The sequence below is a fragment of the Oncorhynchus masou genome, chromosome 29, assembly GCF_036934945.1.
Source record: "Oncorhynchus masou masou isolate Uvic2021 chromosome 29, UVic_Omas_1.1, whole genome shotgun sequence".
NCBI classification, from domain to species: domain Eukaryota; kingdom Metazoa; phylum Chordata; class Actinopteri; order Salmoniformes; family Salmonidae; genus Oncorhynchus; species Oncorhynchus masou.
The window spans coordinates 61,071,649-61,091,798 of NC_088240.1; the positions used below are offsets into that span (position 1 = coordinate 61,071,649).

Here is a 20,150-nt window from a genome sequence, read left to right on the forward strand (position 1 = left end):
CAAATTAGATTGTCTCTTTAGATGTGGAATTGCAAGGTCACATGTTAAAATATTTTCAAATATGAAAATGCAAATTAGATTTTTACATGTTTTTCACACGTGGTTTTCTTACATGTGAAACAGCAAATGTGATTTTCACATTGGAATGTTTTTTTACATGTAAAACAACAAACTACACTAACATGAAACATGAAATAACATGAAACAAACTACAATAACATGAAAACATGTTATTCTCCTCACATGTGAAAAGGTGGTGTTAACATGTGAACTCGACATTTAAATAACGTGAAAATATGGTTTCAAGCTCAACATGTGAAAACGGCTATTTTACATGTCAAACTGCAAATTTGACATCTATTTTTGTTGTTGTTGTAAGGGCAGGCATCTCCAGGAGTTCTCTGGGGCAGAGAAAAGGTTATGACCGCCTGACATGTTATCAGATGTGACAGGATAGCAAAACGCCACTTTCTCTTCCGTTGTGATCAATTGGACTTGGTGGTGTCATGATATCTAGATCACATCATACAATCTAGTGACAGTAGCATGAGACAACAACGTTTTTAACAGTCAAACAACCACCCTTGAAATCAACAGGCAATTTTTGCATCCAACACATTTGCATCTTGAGTGCGCTATTTCCATCTCGGGAACAGACAAACCAACACACAAATCAGGGCCCATAATGTCCGTTGTTAAGTCACAGTTTTCCACAACCGGATTGCTAGTGACACTCAACTGCAATGCATGGGAGTTCTGTCTCCTCTCTCTCTCCCTCCACAGTAAATCACCATTAAACGTGTCAGGCTGATTTAGATCTGGCCCTACTGAGGACTGGAAAACCTTGTTGACAGGCCTGTGGTGGATCATTTGTCCACCTCAAGCTTATTTTACATTCATTTGAGCTTTTGAATGTGCTTAGTTTGTGATATCTCCCTCTCTCCTTGCGCATTTAAATGTTCTTCCCATCTCTTTTTGGACAGCGTGGTCGATTTAACTCTCTCTGTGGCCATCTTTTCCCACTTTTATACTGACGCTCAATAAGGGGGAATATCGATCACTGTTCTGTTCTTCTCTTTCTGTTTCTGATATTCTTCTTTCTTCTCCCCTCCCTTCTCTCCATCTCTCTCTACCCCTGTTCTCTACCCACCCCCTCACTTACTCTCCCACATCTCTCACCCCTCCCCTCTTCTTCTCCCCCCCCTATTTCTCTCCTAATCTTCCTCCTCTTTTTTCTCCCTCCCTTTCTCCATCTCCCCCTCTCCTCACATCTATCTCCCCTTTTATTTCCCTCCATCTCCTACCATCTCCTTCTCCCTCCATTTTCCCCCTCTCCCCCTTTCTCTCTCTCTCTCTCTCTCTCTCTCTCTCTCTCTCTCTCTCTCTCTCTCTCTCAGTGTGACCCGGGTGAGTCCACCAAGTTGCTCTATGATCTGCTCTACACAGAGCCCATCAAGACTGTCCTGATGCCCGGCTGCAGCTCCGTATCCACACTGGTAGCAGAGGCTGCTCGCATGTGGAACCTCATAGTGGTGGGTAGCTATTGTTTGTGTGTCCCATGCTCTATATGTCTCTCTCTTGCTCTCTCTCTCTCTCTCTCTCTCTCTCTCTCTCTCTCTCTCTCTCCCTCTCTCTCTCTCTCTCTCTGCCTCTCTCCCTCTCTCTATCTCTCTCTCTCTCGTAATCTCATAATCAACCTTAAACTTTAGTCAACCTTTTTAGCCAACTAATTAATTGAGAACAAATTAAATCTCCCTATCTATCCATCTCTCTCTTTCATTAAACACTCTATCTCTTTTAGCTTTTCCAATCTCCTCTTTACTCCCTCCACTTGCCAGCAACTAGTGCCTTGGGCCTGTCTGCTTGATTTCCTCTGTTCTTTTCCTCTCAGCCTCCTTGTTCCCACTCTAGCTGTCGACCCCCCCCCCACACACACACACACACAAAGGGTTCAGGCTCTTTAGTGAGTGTGTGAACACCACCACCAATCTCCACACACTTATTTCTGTCCCTGCTCAGCCCTTAGGAGGAGTAGCTCTCTGCATGTCAAACAAGCCTATCAGAGAGCCAAGGATCAAACAGACCAGAATCAAGGGACTTCTTGGTGCTCCAATTGTAGGCTGTATTCACATCTCCCAAAGCCTAGCGTAGCAACTCAGTCTACATTTAAAGCCAATCCCATTGACCCAATACAAGAAAAAAGTTCATACCGGCACATTCTGTGAAACGTTTTAAAACATTTAGCAACGGAAAACATAATGTGTCTTTCTTATTGGACAAATCCAGTTAATCCCTCCCTGTTTTAGTCCATTTGGGGCATAATGAACACGACCCTGAACCAACTCATGTTGAGGCTAGTGTTTGTTTCAGGTCGTGAACAAAAAGCACATGGTAGTATTTCTCTTCTGCTTCCTGCAAAATGATGTTTAATGAGCCTCTGTGCCCCGCCGCTTTGCTCCATTTCCTTCTATTTCATTCTCCCGTGTGTGTGTGTCACCCCTGATGTTGGAGCTGTTTTCCACAGGCTGATACCATCATCCCCCTGACTGCACCCAATTGTGAGCTGGCAAACTCTATTCTACTCTACATGTCACTCGCTGTATTGTCTGATGTCAGGGTGCCGATGCTCTGAACACCGAAATCAAAGTCATGATAGATGTAGAACATGAGACCCCCTTCGCCTCTTAATTCAACTGAAATCAGTGCAATAAGTTGCATTGGTACGGAATACATTAATACTGTATATTGCCTGGCTGTGTAGTGTTTTGATTGTTGTAGGATTTAAGAAAATACATGTTTATCTCCCTCCCTTTCTCCCTCGCGCTCTTTCTCAGTTGTCCTATGGCTCCAGCTCTCCAGCCTTGTCCAACAGGAACCGTTTCCCCACCTTCTTCCGCACCCACCCCTCGGCCACCCTCCACAACCCCACCAGGGTACGCCTCTTCCAGAAGTGGAAATGGACCAAGATCGCTACCATCCAGCAGACCACAGAGGTCTTCACTTCGGTCAGTACACTCTCTCCATCTATCTCTTCTCTCTATGTCTCTCTCTTGCTCTCTTTCTATCGCTCTGTCTCTGTATCTCTCTCTGTCTCCCTTTCTTACACATCTTTCTTACACAGCCCCCTCTTCAGTGACTCTCCCACATCTTAATGAGCAAATGAGTGTGTGGGAGTGGGTGTGTGCGTACGTGTGACTTATATGTGGTATGATAGTCTTTTAAGTATTCAATCCCATGATTGATCGTGGATTTCTGAAGTAATTTGTTGGAATATTGGTGGTGAGAAATATTGATCAGGCGATACATCTCTCTGAGCAACCGGGTGGATAATGTGACTCTTGGGTTCTATCCTCTAACGGAAGTTAATGATCTCCCTCTTCCTTGATCTTTACTTTTCTCTATCTCTCCTCTTTCCTCTCTCTTTCCCTACGTCTATTCCTCTTTATCTTCTCCCCTTCTTTCTGCCTCTCTTTTTCTCTCTTTTCCCACCTCTCTCTCTCTCTCAAATGATCTTTCTCTTTCTCTCCCACTGTCCTTTATTATCTCTTTCCTATTTTACACTCACATTTCTTGTGCCTTTCCTCTCTCCTTTTCTCACCCCTTCCATCTTTCTTTCAATCTCTACCCCTCACTTCTCTCTTTCTATCTTCCCCATCCCTTCTCTCGTTCGTCTTTCCCTTCTCTGTTCTCTCTTCCTTCTCTGTTTCCATCTACCCCTTCTCTTCTTCTCTCATATAGACTCTGGATGATCTGGAGCAGAGGGTGAAGGAGGCTGGGATTGAGATCAGTGTGAGACAGAGCTTCCTCACCGACCCGGCTGTCGCTGTCAAGAACCTCAAGGTGCTTTGATGAAATATTCAATGGGGGGCTGCTGTTGCTCTCCCCTGCTCACAGTTACGCCTGTTAGCGAAGTGAGGTGATTTAATACAGGAAATGAATGCAGGAGGCTAATTAGCACAGCCAACTGCCAGCCTGTGAAGTGCCGCGATAGCTATCTAGCAGAGTTGTACCATAGAATTGGAATAGTCAAAGTGTAAAGGCTTGTATCATTATTATTGAGTTATGTGAATGTATTTTCATTACGATGGCTTAAATCATTGTGCTTGCTGTCATTGAATAGCGTCAGGATGCCAGAATAATTGTGGGGCTCTTTTATGAGACGGAAGCCAGGAAAGTGTTTTGCGAGGTGAGTGTTTTAAATAATTAAATCATTGCGCTATTAAATCATCGAGCTATTTATAGCTATTGACCTCTATTGTATCTTGAACCTCTATCTGAACAAATTACAATTTTGTTTTAATGAATTCTCATTTGTACTGTGGTGATGATGTAGCCTTGAGAAGCAAAGAATATTTCTGTGTAATTAAGAATTATTTAACAGACAATTAAGTGTTTCATCTTCTTCTTTTCTGTCTTTTTTCCAAATGTTTCTCTCTCTCTCTCTCTCTGCCCTTCTCTTCTTTCCTATTTTATCTCTCTTTCACTTTCTCCCCCCCCCCCCTCTCTCTCTTTCTCCAACTCTCTCCCTCTATCCTCCAGGTATTTAAGGAGAAACTGTATGGGAAGAAATATGTCTGGTTTCTGATTGGCTGGTATGCTGATAACTGGTTCAAGATCAAAGACCCGTCCATCAACTGCACCATCGAGAACATGACAGAGGCGGTGGAGGGCCACGTTACCACGGAGATCGTCATGCTCAACCCCGAGACCGTCCGCGGAGCCTCTAACCTGGTGAGAACATCGGGGCCGGATCTCATACTGATCCAGGATCAGGTCCCCCAAGTCCATGTAATGTTATTGATTATGATCCGCATTCCAACCTGGTGAGCAACATGTGTTCTCCATCTGGTCATGTCGTCCCTTCAATTTCACACGCTGCCAGCTTAGCTGTTGATTAGTTTCATATACCTTCCTCTACCTGCAGAGCGGAGGCTTGATATGCTTCTGCAATAGTACACTCTAGGGGCCCTTTAGGCTTTTCCACACTGCATGTTCTTAGCCCAGGGCAGAGACACATATTTAGAAATGCATATGAAATAAATGTCCCTGACCCAGGGCTATCCCTAATAAATATTCAACTTAGGTGACAATGGAACTCTGTGACTGGTTAGCCCCAAAAAGCTGGCGTAAAAAGCTGTTTTGGCCCCGAGCTAAGTACACTACTTTTTGAGTTCAAAGGCTAGTAATACGTAAACATTACACAGTGCTTGAGGCTCCAGTATTGCCTAAATATAGGTTGACCCTAATGCAACTAACATAGTGATTTTAATTATATAAATGTCATACTAATGAGTTTGATGGACAATAGTTCAGATTGAAAGCCACACGAATGGTGACCCTCATTTATCAACTCCCCCCCTTCCCGATGTCTGGTCCAATCAGACCTCTCAGGAGTTCCTGGGGGCGTTGATGAACCGGCTCGGGGGTAAGAACCCGGAAGAGACGGGGGGCTTCCAGGAGGCCCCTCTGGCCTACGACGCTGTCTGGGCCCTGGCCCTGGCCCTCAACAAGACTGTGGCCCCTCTGAAGGCCAAAGGTCGCAGGCTGGAAGACTTCAACTATAACAACCATGACATCACAGCAGAGATCTACCGCGCCCTCAACACCAGCTCATTTGAAGGCGTGTCTGTGAGTACAGGATGATGGGTCCTCCGGTAGAATATACTAGGGCCATGTTCATTAGGGCACAAAATGTTTGAAAACCTTTTGCAATGGAAAACGCAAATGAGTGTTTCTTATTATACAAGTCCAGGTAGTCCAACCCTGGTTGGAGGGTTAACACACCTGATTCAACTACTATACTTATCATCAAGCCCTTGGTTAGTTGAATATGGTGTGTTGGCTTGGAGCAAAAGCCTGCATACCCTATTTGTCCCAGGACAGGATTGAAGAACACTGCACAGTAAATTACACGTGTAATCTATGCATTGCCTCATTCAATCATCTACATGGATGACAGTAGATTTCTGACTTGATGTAGCACTTTTCTGGGGGTTTCTCCTTCAGGGTCATGTGGTGTTTGATGCCCAGGGTTCCAGGATGGCAATGACCCTTATTGAGCAACTGCAAGGTAAAGTCATCACCATTCCAAGCACATGTCAGCCTTTCCTTGTTCTAGACATTCTACAGTAGTAAAAAAAAACAACGACAACAAAAAACCCATAGGCATTTTATTGCTGTGCGCCTAATTGTCAGTCAGTCCAGTCATTTGTCAAGATCAAGGCTGTCTGCTGACGCTTCTCTTTCTCCCCCCTCGTTCTCACTCGTGTTTATTTGAGAGCAAAGCATTTTTAGGGGCGATTGCTGTGCAGTTTGTTTCATTGTCCCACAATTGCATGTGCAAAATGTGCTGGTTTATAAATGTGTTGAGTCAAATCTTCCGTCTAATTGGATCAAAGCGAAGGTGGCGGATTATTTTGTACCTCTGTTCTTTTTGGACCCCGAATGGATCCAAAACAATGATAATCCAAATGTGGTATAGCCCTGCACTGGGTAGCATTTTGTGTGCCGCAGTGCTAGGGACGGGGTCGGCTAATTTGGTTAATACATTGAAAGCCTTGACTTGAATTTGTGAATTATTCTATTCCAATCCGTATTCATGGTTCAGGATGCCACATACTCGTTCTCTCCCTCTGTCTTTCTTTCCCTGTTGCAGGTCTGTATCGGCCCCTCTCTCTCTATCGTCTCTATCTCTTCGTTCCAATTTCCCTCTTTTCTCTTTCTCTCTTTTTGTGGATCTGAAATGTTCTGCCCCGCACTTCCATAGCCTTCTTTTCATAATGATGTTTTGTCCCGTCGTTCATTATCAAAGTGTTCTGTTGTTTGTTGTCGTTTGAACTCATCATAACTCAAGGATATTATGTAGGCAGGAAATGAAGATGATTTGAGAAGATATTAATTGGACCCTCTCTCCCTCTCGCTGTGTAGGAGGCAGTTACAAGAAGATTGGATACTACGACAGCTCTCAGAAGAATCTCTCCTGGTTCGGCAACGACGTGTGGATAGGTGCGGCAGAGTTGATTACATTGTCTTTGTCAGGCTTCCTGTGTATGTCTCTCTCTGTGTGTAGGTGGGTGGGTGTGTGTGTGACTGTCTCACGGTGAGTCATCTATGTAACTATCTATCTCGTTCCCCTCACATTAGCCCTACTGTTACGCCTTCTCTTTCTCTAAGCCCGCGCTGCCTCCATCCTTCACTTCCATGTTAGACAAATCACCACTTCTGGCTTTAAAAGCAATCATTTGGGCCCTCATCCTCCTTCACCCAGAATGAGTTTACACCCACAGCTCAGTGGCCAGACAATGGCAGTCAGGAAAGCCTGACCCCACCCACACTTCTTCACTTTGGGAAAGTTAAGCATCCAACACAGACTGCAGAGAAATTCTATTACTGTTGATTTGCTTCAGCCACACCAAGACAAATGTTGTAGTTCAGTTGTTTACTGGCCCAGCCCTCCCTTGAGAGGTGACACACTTGTGCCTGGGCTTAGAATTACTGCACCGCTAGTCAATCGTGCATGCTGGGAGGCCAGAGAGAGGGCACCGTTGTAGACTTTTAATGAAACGATTTGTTGCCAAGGCTTAGCTTAGCCTCCGAGGGGAGCAGGGCCAATGGTCCAATCAGAGATGACTCTCTGTAGGGCTGAGTTTGGTGGTCTTACTGTTCTGTAGTGTGACAGGAGTGAGCTTGGTGTGATGTAGGTTTACAGAGGTGAGGATGGTTTGTTCCAGAGGTGATGGAGTGGAGTCTAGTTTTCTGGAGAGTGATAGAGGTTAGTTTGTTATAGAGGTGATGGAGTGGAGTCTAGTTTTCTGGAGAGTGACAGAGGTTTGTTTGGTTTAGAGGTGATGGAGTGGAGTCTAGTTTTCTGGAGAGTGATAGAGGTTAGTTTGTTATAGAGGTGATGGAGTGGAGTCTAGTTTTCTGGAGAGTGACAGAGGTTTGTTTGTTTTAGAGGTGATGGAGTGGAGTCTAGTTTTCTGGAGAGTGATGGAGGTTAGTTTGTTATTGAGGTGATGGAGTGGAGTCTAGTTTTCTGGAGAGTGATAGAGGTTAGTTTGTTATAGAGGTGATGGAGTGGAGTCTAGTTTTCTGGAGAGTGATAGAGGTTAGTTTGTTATAGAGGTGATGGAGTGGAGTCTAGTTTTCTGGAGAGTGACAGAGGTTTGTTTGGTTTAGAGGTGATGGAGTGGAGTCTAGTTTTCTGGAGAGTGATAGAGGTTAGTTTGTTATAGAGGTGATGGAGTGGAGTCTAGTTTTCTGGAGAGTGACAGAGGTTTGTTTGTTTTAGAGGTGATGGAGTGGAGTCTAGTTTTCTGGAGAGTGATGGAGGTTAGTTTGTTATTGAGGTGATGGAGTGGAGTCTAGTTTTCTGGAGAGTGATAGAGGTTAGTTTGTTATAGAGGTGATGGAGTGGAGTCTAGTTTTCTGGAGAGTGATAGAGGTTAGTTTGTTATTGAGGTGATGGAGTGGAGTCTAGTTTTCTGGAGAGTGATAGAGGTTTGTTTGTTCCAGAGGTGATGGAGTGGAGTTTAGTTTTCTGGAGAGTGACAGAGGTTTGTTTGTTATAGAGGTGATGGAGTGGAGTCTAGTTTTCTGGAGAGTGATAGAGGTTTGTTTGTTCCAGAGGTGATGGAGTGGAGTCTAGTTTTCTGGAGAGTGATAGAGGTTTGTTTGTTCCAGAGGTGATGGAGTGGAGTCTAGTTTTCTGGAGAGTGATAGAGGTTTGTTTGTTCCAGAGGTGATGGAGTGGAGTCTAGTTTTCTGGAGAGTGACAGGTTTGTTTGTTCCAGAGGTGATGGAGTGGAGTCTAGTTTTCTGGAGAGTGATAAAGGTTATTATGCTAGAGGTGACAGTGTTAAGTTTAGAGGTGACAGTGATAGAGGTGACAGTGATAGAGTTTGAGAGGTGACAGTGATAGAGGTGACAGTGATAGAGGTTTAGAGGTGACAGTGATAGAGGTGACAGTGATAGAGGTTTAGAAGTGACAGTGTTAAGTTTCGTTGCCCTGCACACTCTTAGAAAAAGGGTGCCAAAGAGTTCTTCAGCTGTCCTTATAGTAGAACCCATTTAGGTTCCATGTAAAACCCTTTTTGGTTTCAACCATTTTGGGTTCCATGTAGAACCCTCTGTGAACAGCCAAAGAGCCCTTTTAGATTTTAAATAGCACCTTTTTTGTATAGTAACAGAGGTGTGTCTAGTTTACTGGAGAGTCACAGCCCAATGGGCAAAACTGGTTGCCATGTCATTTTCCACGTAATTTCAACAACAACATCAAAAATGACGTTGACTCAAAAGGTCATCAACGTTTTTTCACCAAACTTTTAACCTAAATCCAATGGTGATTAAATCCATGTTGAATTCACGTTAGTTGACGACTCAATCAGATGTAAATAAAAACTACACATTGAACTGACATCTGTAACCAGTGGGAGAGGTACGAGGTTAGTTTGTTATAGAGGTGACAGAGGTGAGTTTAGTTTGTTCTAGAGTTAACCGAGGTCAGTTTAGTTTGTTCTATAGGTAACAAAGGTGAGTTTAGTTTGTTCTAGAGGTAATGAAGGTGAGTTTAGTTTGTTCTAGAGTTAACAGAGGTGAGTTTAGTTTGTTCTAGAGTTAACAGAGATTAGTTTAGTTTGTTCTAAAGGTAACAAAGGTGAATTTAGTTTGTTCTATAGGTAACAAAGGTGAGTTTAGTTTGTTCTATAGGTAACGAAGGTGAGTTTAGTTTGTTCTATAGGTAACAAAGGTGAGTTTAGTTTGTTCTATAGGTAACAAAGGTGAGTTTAGTTTGTTCTATAGGTAACGAAGGTGAGTTTAGTTTGTTCTAGAGGTAATGAAGGTGAGTTTAGTTTGTTCTATAGGTAACAAAGGTGAGTTTAGTTTGTTCTATAGGTAACAAAGGTGAGTTTAGTTTGTTCTATAGGTAACAAAGGTGAGTTTAGTTTGTTCTAGAGGTAATGAAGGTGAGTTTAGTTTGTTCTATAGGTAACAAAGGTGAGTTTAGTTTGTTCTATAGGTAACAAAGGTGAGTTTAGTTTGTTCTATAGGTAACAAAGGTGAGTTTAGTTTGTTCTATAGGTAACAAAGGTGAGTTTAGTTTGTTCTATAGGTAACAAAGGTGAGTTTAGTTTGTTCTAGAGGTAATGAAGGTGAGTTTAGTTTGTTCTAGAGTTAACAGAGGTGAGTTTAGTTTGTTCTAGAGTTAACAGAGATTAGTTTAATTTGTTCTAGATTGAACAGAGGTGAGTTTAGTTTGTTCTAAAGGTAACAAAGGTGAATTTAGTTTGTTCTATAGGTAACAAAGGTGAGTTTATTTGTTCTAGAGGTAATGAAGGTGAGTTTAGTTTGTTCTAGAGTTAACAGAGGTGAGTTTAGTTTGTTCTAGAGTTAACAGAGATGAGTTTAATTTGTTCTAGATTGAACAGAGGTGAGTTTAGTTTGTTCTAAAGGTAACAAAGGTGAGTTTAGTTTGTTCTAGAGTTAACAGAGGTGTTTAGTTTGTTCTAGAGGTAATGGAGGTGAGTGTAGTTTGTTCTAGAGGTAATGAATGTGAGTTTAGTTTGTTTTAGAGGTTAATGAAGGTTAGTTTAGTTTGTTCTAGAGTTAACAGAGGCGAGTTTAGTTGGTTCTATAGGTAACGAAGGTGAGTTTAGTTTGTTCTAGAGTTAACAGAGGTGAGTTTAGTTTGTTCTGCAGGTAACGAAAGTGAGTTTAGTTTGTTGTGACGTTAGAGCGTTGGACTAGTAACCGAAAGGTTTGAAGATAAAATCCCCGAGCTGACAAGTTAAAAATCTGTTTTTCAGCTCCTGAACAAGGCAGTTAACCCACTGTTCCTCGGCCATCATTGAAAATAAGAATCTGTTCTTAACTGATTTGCCTAGTTAAATAAAAGTAAAATAATCAAAAATAATAATAATGTACAGTGGCAGAGGCAAGTTGGGTCTGCTGTGGAGGTGATTGTTGTCTCAACTCTCCTGTTCCCCATTCTGTTTACCCCTTGTCGAATTCCTCCCTCACTTTCTCGCTCTCTTCACTGTCGCCCCTAACAACCACTTTAGCTCAACTGTCTTCCTAATCGCCGTGGCAACCATTACAGAGCTTGGTCTCCATGGCAACACCCTGTCCTGATTCCTTGATCAAGGACGGAGGAAGGTTTAAACAGTGCAAACACTTCAGCTGACAGGACAATGCTCGTTCGCTCTTCAATGCACAGAAAAACAACATATCTTCAAACAGTCTTCAAACAGTTGTCACTCTGTTCTCAGATAGCATGTCTCAGACGTCACTTTGGGCAAGTCAGTGGTGTGATATCGCTGAAACCGCCAAAACAAAATGTGTGCGCCCTGGTATTGTGACACCCCTGGGGCTCGACACTGTGTCACCCTCTTCCTGACATGGACACGTCCCCACACACTGACTCAAGTCCATGTCACTGTCATCACCCTTACGTAAGGACACAGTGACACCCACACCCCGAGCAGCTGTCAGGATCTGCAGTCAGGGCTGGATTAGACAGACAGGAGAGAAATCGGAGACAGATCAAATCAGTCAGCTGCACTTTCAACCATCTCCAACCTTGAAAGAACCAATGGCTATTTTTTTGGTTACTTTTTAGTTATGCACGTTTTGAGATAATTAGGGTGAACACGGCCTGATTTCCACATCTATCCTCCTTTATTCTCAATTTCTGTACCTTGTTGGTCATTGAATTAAATCAGTGAGCGCAACACAATAATGTATACTGGTTACTGTGTAAATTGATTGTGCCAATTTCATTTGATCCTTTAGGTTAGTATCTGTAGAGGTTACTGAGCCTGGTGCCCTCCCTGATTTTCAAATTCAGATTTTGATCTTAATTCAAAACATAATTGTCCTTTTGCCCAGTTCTGTTCTGAGTGACATCAAGTACAGCACTGTAGACAGGCATAATCTGCCCTTAGAACTCTCTGTCTCTTTAAGGCATGGATGGACTAACCTCTGTCCTGCCTCTCTCTCTCTCTCTCGCTCTCTCTCTCTCTCTCTTTCGCTCTCTCTCTCCCTTTATTTCTCTCTGTCTCTCTCCCCTCTCTCTCTCTCTCTCTCTCTCGCTCTCTCTCTGTTCAGGTGCCGGGCCCCCGGCTGACTCGACAATAGTCATTGAGGAGTTTAGGTACCTGTCTCAGAAGCTGTTTGCTGCCGTGTCTGTCTTCGCTGGTCTGGGCATCCTGCTGGGCATCGTCTGTCTGACCTTCAACATCTACAACAGCAACGTGCGGTGAGATTAGAACTTCATCTTGCACATTTAAGCAACACCGTCATTGTAGTTAAGGATTTGTTCTTAACTGACTTGCCTAGTTAAATAAAAGTTCAATTCAAAAATATATTTGAAAAATAAACAAACACTGGCTACAGCAAGCAATTCATCAACAACTTCGATGGCAATCCCACTGGGTCGAGTATGATTGTCCTCCTGGTGGGTCCTGCTTGTAGGTCTCCAGATGGCGGTGGGCAAGTCACATTCACGTTTATGTGGACATGTCATAACACTTGGCATAACTGTCTCCAATCCATGCAAAATGCCTCATCACTTTTCATTCAGTGACAGACGACGTCATGTCTATGACATTATCTTGATGCTGTAAAGTGTCGCGGACAGTGCACGTGAAACAGTGCACGTGTGGGTTTTTGTCTATATTCTCTGGTCTTTCTTCATACCCTCTTTGTGTGTGTTGTGCCAGGTACATCCAGAACTCCCAGCCCTACCTGAACAACATGACAGCAGTGGGTTGTATGATGGCCCTGGCTGCTGTGTTTCCCCTGGGGATCGACGGACACCACATCCACAGGTCCCAGTTCCCTGTGGTCTGTCAGGTAACACAGCTAAAGCCGTGGGAATGGGGTGTTGTCGCCATCTTCTAGTGCCACAGTTGATGGATGTGCTGTAATGGCTTGTCAGGAGAAATTCTTTCTGTCTCTGCCTCTCTCTATTTCTCATATTCCTTAGCTCTCTCCTCTCTCTCTCTCTCTCTCTCTCTCTCTCTCTCTCTCTCTCTCTCTCCTCCCATTATCAATACCATTTTGCTTTATTGGCATAATAAAAATAGCATTTGTATTGCCAAAAAAGTAAAAATATTAAATCATCAAAATCTCTCTCCTTTTTTTCCTCTCTGTCTAGTTCCGTCTGTGGCTGCTCGGCCTGGGCTTCAGTCTGGCCTATGGCAGCATGTTCACCAAGATTTGGTGGGTACACAATCTCTTCACAAAGAAGGAGGAGAAGAAGGAGAAGAGGAAGGTAAGCCTTTTAAGAGGGCCAGAGGAGGGAACAGGGAAGCTCCAGAGTCTACAGTACTGAATGTGTGGTGCTGGCAGATAAACAATCCCCTTCAACTTTAGAGTAAGGTTACATAAGCCTCTGGGAGATGTGCTTTGCTCTGCATGTTAAAGTATCTCTGTATATTCTCTACTCTGGGATATACTGCAGTAGAGTACAGTAAAGTACAGTAGAGCAGAGTACAGTAGAGTAGAGCAGAGTAGAATAGAGTACATTAGAGTAGAATAGAGTAGAATAGACAACAGAGTAGAATAGAGTACCTTAGAGTAGAGTACAATAGAATAGAGTAAAGTAAAGTACAGTAGAGCAGAGTAGAATAGAATACAGTAGAGTACAGTAGAGTAGAATAGAATACAGTAGAGTGCAGTAGAGTACAGTAGAGTACAGTAGAGTAAAATAGAATACAGTAGAGTGCAGTAGAGTACAGTAGAGTAGAGTAGAATAGAGTAGAATAGAATACAGTAGAGTACATTAGAGTAGAATAGAATACAGTAGAGTGCAGTAGAGTACAGTAGAGTATAATAGATACATTAGAGTGCATTAGAGTACAGTAGAGTAGAATAGAATACAGTAGAGTACAGTAGAGTAGAATAGAGTACAGTAGAGACAGAGACGGGAATCACACAGACATACGTATGCACACACACTCACTCACTCACTCACTCACTCACTCACTCACTCACTCACTCACACGCATACAGAAAGATACCTACACACACACTCATACCCGTGATGCGCACACTATCAACTTGATTACGTATGCACGTGTGTGTCCTCTCTAAGACAGTGTGTCCTGTAGCTGGGAAAACACTGTGTGTGTGCGATGTGTTGTGGGAATTCTTCTAAGACCTAATCAGGAGAATGAGAGAATAAGCCATTTATGGAGCATTTATGAATATGTATGAATATTAAAATTCTATGTGGAAATCCAACCTTCGAGGGCTTTATTAGTTGAGCCAATGCAAGACGAATCAGGTTGACTTTCAACTCTCTTTAATGGCCATGCAAGAGCAATTTGCCAAAGAGCTCTGTGAAAGTACTTTAAAAAAGTTTCCAAGTCAAAATGTAGCAAGACCAGTGAAGGCAGTCAAATCATTTCATGCACCTGAAGAGAAGAGGTGACCAGGTCTATGTGATACGGTTTGGTTATGTCTGGGGTGAACGGTTGCAGGGCTAGAAGCCAGCCAGAATGAAGTGATGGAAAATGAAGAAGCATGTTGTTTATATTGCATACATCATTGTTGGACCCCATTTCTTCTTGATATGTTACTCATTCAAAAACCACTGTTGTGCATTTTGCATCCACTGCCTAGTAACTCCTCAATTTACACTTAGAATATTTCAACGTTATCGTCTAAATGCCAGTTAATTTATGTGTTCTTCATTTATTTAACCAGGGGAGCCCATTGACATATGAATCTCTTTTTAAAGGGAGCTCTGATAACTGATGTATTCTGTGCCTGATACACGTATACAATACTGTAATCTGTTTACATTTTATCTACTGGATGCTTGTGGACTCACTGCATTACCCTTGGTCCTTGGATTGTGATTGGTTCTCCTGTATCCCTGCAGCACCTGGAGCCATGGAAACTCTATGCAACAGTTGGAGTGTTACTAGCCATAGACGTCCTGTCACTCATGATTTGGCAGATTGTGGATCCATTACACATCACAGTAGAGGTACAGTGACACTGTCGCATTGGTCACACCCCCGGACCTTTTTCCTAATGTTGTTGTGTTACAGGCTCGATTCAAAATAGATTTTTTTTTTGTCAATACTCCTAAATGACAAAAATTAAAACATGTTTTTAGATTTTTCTGCAAATGTTTTGAACATTTTATACAGAAATATCACATTTACATAAGAATTCACACTCCTGAGTCAGTACTTGGTAGAAGCACCTTTGGCAGGGTTTACAGCTGTGAGTCTTTGTGAGTACGTCTCTAAGAGCTTTCCACACCTGGATTGTGCTACATTGTTCTTTTCAAAATTCTTCAACTCTGTCAAATTGGTTGTTGATCATTGCTAGACATCCATTTTCAGGCCTTGCCATAGATTTTCAAGCAGATTTAACTTGGCCACTCAGGAACATTCACTGTCTTCTTGGTAAGCAACTCCAGTGTAGAGTTGGCCTTGTGTTTTGGGTTATTGTCCTGCTGAAAGATGAATTCATCTCCCAGTGTCTGGTGGACAAATAGATCGAACCAGATTTTCCTCTAAGATTTTGCCTGTTCTAAGCTCCATTTCTTTTTTTATTATGAAAAACTCCCCAGTCCTTAATAATTACAAGCATACCCATAACATGATTCAGCCACCATTATGCTTGAAAATATGGAGAGTGGTATTCAGTAATGTGTTGTATTGAATTTGCTCTAAACATAACACTTTGTATTCAGGACAAAAAAATATAATTGCTTTGCCACATTTTTTCCAGTATTACTTTAAGTATCTTGTTGCAAACAGGATGTATATTTTGGAATACTTTTTATTCTGTACGGGCTTCCTTCTTTTCACTCCATCAATTAGGTTAGTATTGGGGTGGAAGGTAGCCTAGTGGTTAGAGCGTTGGGCCAGTAACCGAAAGGTTGTCGAATCAAGTCCCCGAGCTGACAAGGTAAAAATTTGTCGTTCTGCCCCTGAACAAGGCAGTTAACCCACTGTTCCTAGGTTTAAAGTCATCATTGGTCTTATGGTGAAGTCCCAGAGCGGTTTCCTTCCTCTCTGGCAACTCGGTGTATTGATGCACCATCCAAACTGTAAGTTAATAACTTCACCATTCTCAAAAGGGATATTCAATGTCTGCTTTTTTCCATTTTGACCCGTTTACGAAAAGGCTTCTTTGCGAGGCATTGGAAAACCTCCCTGGTCTTTGTGGTTGAATCTGTGTTTGAAATTCACTGCTCGACTGAGGGACTGTACAGATAATTGTATGTGTGGGATACAGAGTCGTTCAAAAATCATGTTAAACACTATTATTGCACACAGAGTGAGTCCATGCAACTTCACTACTGAACTTATTTAGGCATGCCATAAAAAGGGGGTTGGATATTTATTGACTCAAGACATTTTAGCTTTTCATTTTTTATTATTTTGTAAACATTTCTAAAAACATAATTTCACTTTGACATTATGGGGTATTGTGTGTAGGCCAGTGACCAAAAATCTAAATGTAATCCATTTTAAATACAGGCCGAAACACAACAAAATTCCTTATTCGAAAGGCACTCGCACCTCTGAGCTATCTTTTTTGCAGGGGCATGGTAACAGTTGAATAACATGAGAAAAAATAAGAAACCCGCACACCGCTCTTGATAGTATCACTGTTCTTTAATTGGCTTTTACGTATCGGCCACACGGCCATCATCAGGCTGTAACCAAATGTGTAAGAAGTCAAGGGGGGTGTGAATACTTTCTGAAGGCACTTTACTCTATGTGGTATTAGCTTTCGTATGTAAGCACTGTCACATGTCTAGTGTTCAACAAAAGATTATTGCTTTGATGTCAGCCATCTTATTGTTCATTTACTTTCTACTTGTCAATTTTAAAGTGAATGAATTGCGGATATCACACGGAATGTCGTTCACTCTGTCTCTTGTTCTCTCTCACTTTCCCTCTCACTTCCTCTCTCACTTCCTCTCTCTCTCCCGCACTCTGTCTGTCGCTCTCCCTCTCTCCCTCTTTGTTTCTTTGTTTCTCTGTTTCTCTGTCTCTCTCTCTCTCTCTCACTTTCTCTCTCTCTCACTTTCTCTCTCTCTCTCTCTCTCTCTCCCACTTTCTCTCTCTCTCTCTCTCTCTCTCTCTCTCTCTCTCTCTCACACACACACTTCCTCCCCCACCCTCTCTCTCTGAGTAGAAGTTCACTAGGGAGGCCCCTAAAGGAGACTTGGATGTCCTGATTCAGCCCCTCCTGGAGCACTGCACTTCAGAGAAGATGAACACATGGCTCGGTATCCCTCCTCTATTCCCTACTCCTTCTCTCTTATATGTACTTCTCTCTCTCACCCCCTCAATCCCCAGTCCATTCATTGTAAATGAAACACTCCTCGTATCTCAGCGTCCCACATTAGCTTTCTCTCTTTTTTTTTGTCTAGCCCCACTTTTTCCTCCCCTCCTCTCATTCCTCTCACTCCTCTCCTCTCCCCTCCTCTCACTCACTCAAGTCAGTCATTCCCTGCCTTTATCTTTCCCTCATATGCTTTTTATCTTCTCCTTTCATTTGTCTTTCTCTCACTATTGCCATACTGCCTCTCGTCCTGACAATGGCAGCTCTTCTGAGTGCATAATACTGTCAAATTCAATTAATATGAGTCACAAACTGTGACATTGCCCCATAGCATTCCCTCTCTGTGCTATGCAAATATATTGTCACCCCACTGAGCGACGTAATGAAAGAACAATGGACACTTGGACAGAAGAAATAAAGGGGGAATATGCATTCAATTTAGTCAACTGCCTAACATCACTCCATCGTCTTCGCTTTCCATCTCTCTCTCTCTCTCTCTCTCTCTCTCTCATTCTGTCTCTCTCTCTCATTCTCTCTCTCTCCCCTACTTTGTCTCTCTCTCTCTCCACCAGGTGTAGTGTATGGCTACAAGGGACTGCTGCTGTTGCTGGGGATATTTCTGGCCTACGAGACCAAGTCTGTTTCCACGGAGAAGATCAATGACCATCGAGCCGTGGGGATGGCTATTTACAACGTGGCTGTGAGTCTCAACCATCACAGGGGGAGTGCTCTGGTTTCCGCTCTGCATTTTAGGCAGTCCATTGAGCGAAGGAACTCAAAGCAACAATTAACTACTGGTAGAAAGGTAGCAGGGGCTAGGCATTGTCTCAGTGTGGACATGAGATTCAATGATTTATTAGTGCATGGTGATAACATACGGCTAAGGCTTGTTATTTCTGGTGGTAAGCATGTGCTCATAAATGTATTTTTGGAAGACATATTTTTGGTGCTAAAGCTAATTGTTAGTGCTATACTTAAAACAATCATTTGAATTTGATTTGAATTGGTGAAGGATCATCACTAGTAGAGCTATTTAAGCTTCACTTTAACTGATATAGCAGCGATAACATACAGTACCGTTGCACCATCTAGGTTTTACAAACAAGTAGCCATAGCCATTCGGTAACCCTCACACAGGTGAGCAAATCCATTAAATGTCTGGTAATGTAGACTTTTGCTGGAACAAACCACTGCTCTTACACAGGCAACATTTTTTAAACAACTTTAGCTTTAGGCTGGGTTTCTATTTCGGCTCAACAATGTGCAAACATTTTAGCACTCTCTGAACAAGGATTTACATAATTGCCAGAACTTGCCCAGATTCCCATCTCAAAACAGCTTAATGAGGAACCGAAACACTTATGACTGAAAACCACCCACAGTTTTACTTCTTTTGACTGCGCATTTGCTGTGGGGCGGTTATGCAATTATGAAGTACATACAGTCAATTTTTCTTTTGCAAAGCAGAGGAAAGAACATTTAATTGATCAATCATTCATATAGCTTGATGAAATCGTTGAACACAGCTGCAGGTCCGGACAAATGGAAAGCTTAGATGTTGATTTCACCATTTTATTTAATTGAGTATATTTCGTGGTGTAATACACAGAGATAAATGATACAGTTCCCTACAACAATGGTGCCCCATATGAGGTTGAATCCTTTAAAATGTCAATATTTATTGTATCTGCAAAGGCCTCCTTGTTGGGAAGCAGAGAGCTTTAGGAAGGCTTGATATTGTGATGATGTGCCAGTATGGCCACTGTGACTTTATAATGATGTTTTCATATGAGGAACCTCGTTGGAATGATAAGCAGCTGCCGACCGCTTTTTTAGATCTTATTTTCCTCTCTCACCTCTCTCTTGATATGTATTTACCTCTTTGTTTCTCTCTCTCTCTCTCTCTCTCTCTCTCTCTCTCTCTCTCTCTCTCGCTCTCTCTCTCTCTCTCTCTCTCTCTCTCTCACTCTCTCGCTCTCTCTCACTCTCTCGCTCTCTCTCTCTCTCTCTCTCTCTCAATCACCCTGTCTCTGCAGGTGTTGTGCATGATCACGGCTCCCGTCACTATGATCCTCACATCACAGCAGGATGCTTCCTTTGCCTTTGCCGCTCTGGCCATAGTGTTCTCTGTCTACATCACCCTGGTGGTGCTCTTTGTGCCCAAGGTACAGTATACTGTATAGAACAGGGCTGTGTCCCAAGTGGTACCCTATTTCCTTTATAGTGCGTTACTTTGGACCAGGGCTCTGCTTGAAAGTAGTGCACTGTATAGGGAATAGGGTGCCATTTGGGACGTAGCCTAGGACTGAGTCATTTAGCAGTCGTGTTTAATGTACACTTGCATCTGCACTCGAAACAAAAGTTTCAATACTTTCTTCAATGTTAACATTTCCAAATTCACATATAGTATATGGTTTGTCTCTGTCTCTCTGGCTGTGTAGAGTAAAACTCTATTCTATTCTAGATGCGCAGGCTGATTACACGTGGTGAGTGGCAGTCAGAGCAGCAGGACACGCTGAAGACCGGCTCGTCCACCAACAACAACGATGAGGAGAAGTCTCGCCAGCTGGAGAGAGAGAACCGTGAACTGCAGAAGATCATACAGGAGGTACAGTACACACTTTATGATGCACCTTCGCTGTCAACATAGAATCACCATACATCTAGGTTGAAATATGTCTAATACGTCTATACATCTGAATTATTGGAACTAGTAATCAATCATTCAGCCAATCTTTATCATACAGGTGGTACTACAATACACACTCACTTTGATACCTTAGATATCAAAATATAATCAAAATGCATTTATTAAAATACATCTAATGTCT

At 42.6% G+C, this 20,150-nt stretch overlaps 1 protein-coding gene across 1 annotated transcript in view; it reads left to right on the forward strand.

Moving 5' to 3' along the window:
* LOC135520173 (gamma-aminobutyric acid type B receptor subunit 1-like) overlaps positions 1 to 20,150 on the forward strand; it is a 47,667-nt gene that overhangs the window by 24,770 nt on the left and 2,747 nt on the right. The window contains exons 8-23 of the mRNA XM_064945531.1: positions 1,398 to 1,532; positions 2,835 to 3,005; positions 3,739 to 3,840; positions 4,121 to 4,186; positions 4,540 to 4,731; positions 5,383 to 5,628; positions 6,007 to 6,070; positions 6,928 to 7,005; positions 12,106 to 12,256; positions 12,720 to 12,852; positions 13,157 to 13,273; positions 14,888 to 14,995; positions 17,170 to 17,263; positions 17,892 to 18,019; positions 19,356 to 19,484; positions 19,784 to 19,927. Of these exons, the coding sequence (XP_064801603.1) occupies positions 1,398 to 1,532; positions 2,835 to 3,005; positions 3,739 to 3,840; positions 4,121 to 4,186; positions 4,540 to 4,731; positions 5,383 to 5,628; positions 6,007 to 6,070; positions 6,928 to 7,005; positions 12,106 to 12,256; positions 12,720 to 12,852; positions 13,157 to 13,273; positions 14,888 to 14,995; positions 17,170 to 17,263; positions 17,892 to 18,019; positions 19,356 to 19,484; positions 19,784 to 19,927 (2,058 nt within the window). The remainder of the gene's footprint in view (positions 1 to 1,397; positions 1,533 to 2,834; positions 3,006 to 3,738; positions 3,841 to 4,120; positions 4,187 to 4,539; positions 4,732 to 5,382; positions 5,629 to 6,006; positions 6,071 to 6,927; positions 7,006 to 12,105; positions 12,257 to 12,719; positions 12,853 to 13,156; positions 13,274 to 14,887; positions 14,996 to 17,169; positions 17,264 to 17,891; positions 18,020 to 19,355; positions 19,485 to 19,783; positions 19,928 to 20,150) is intronic.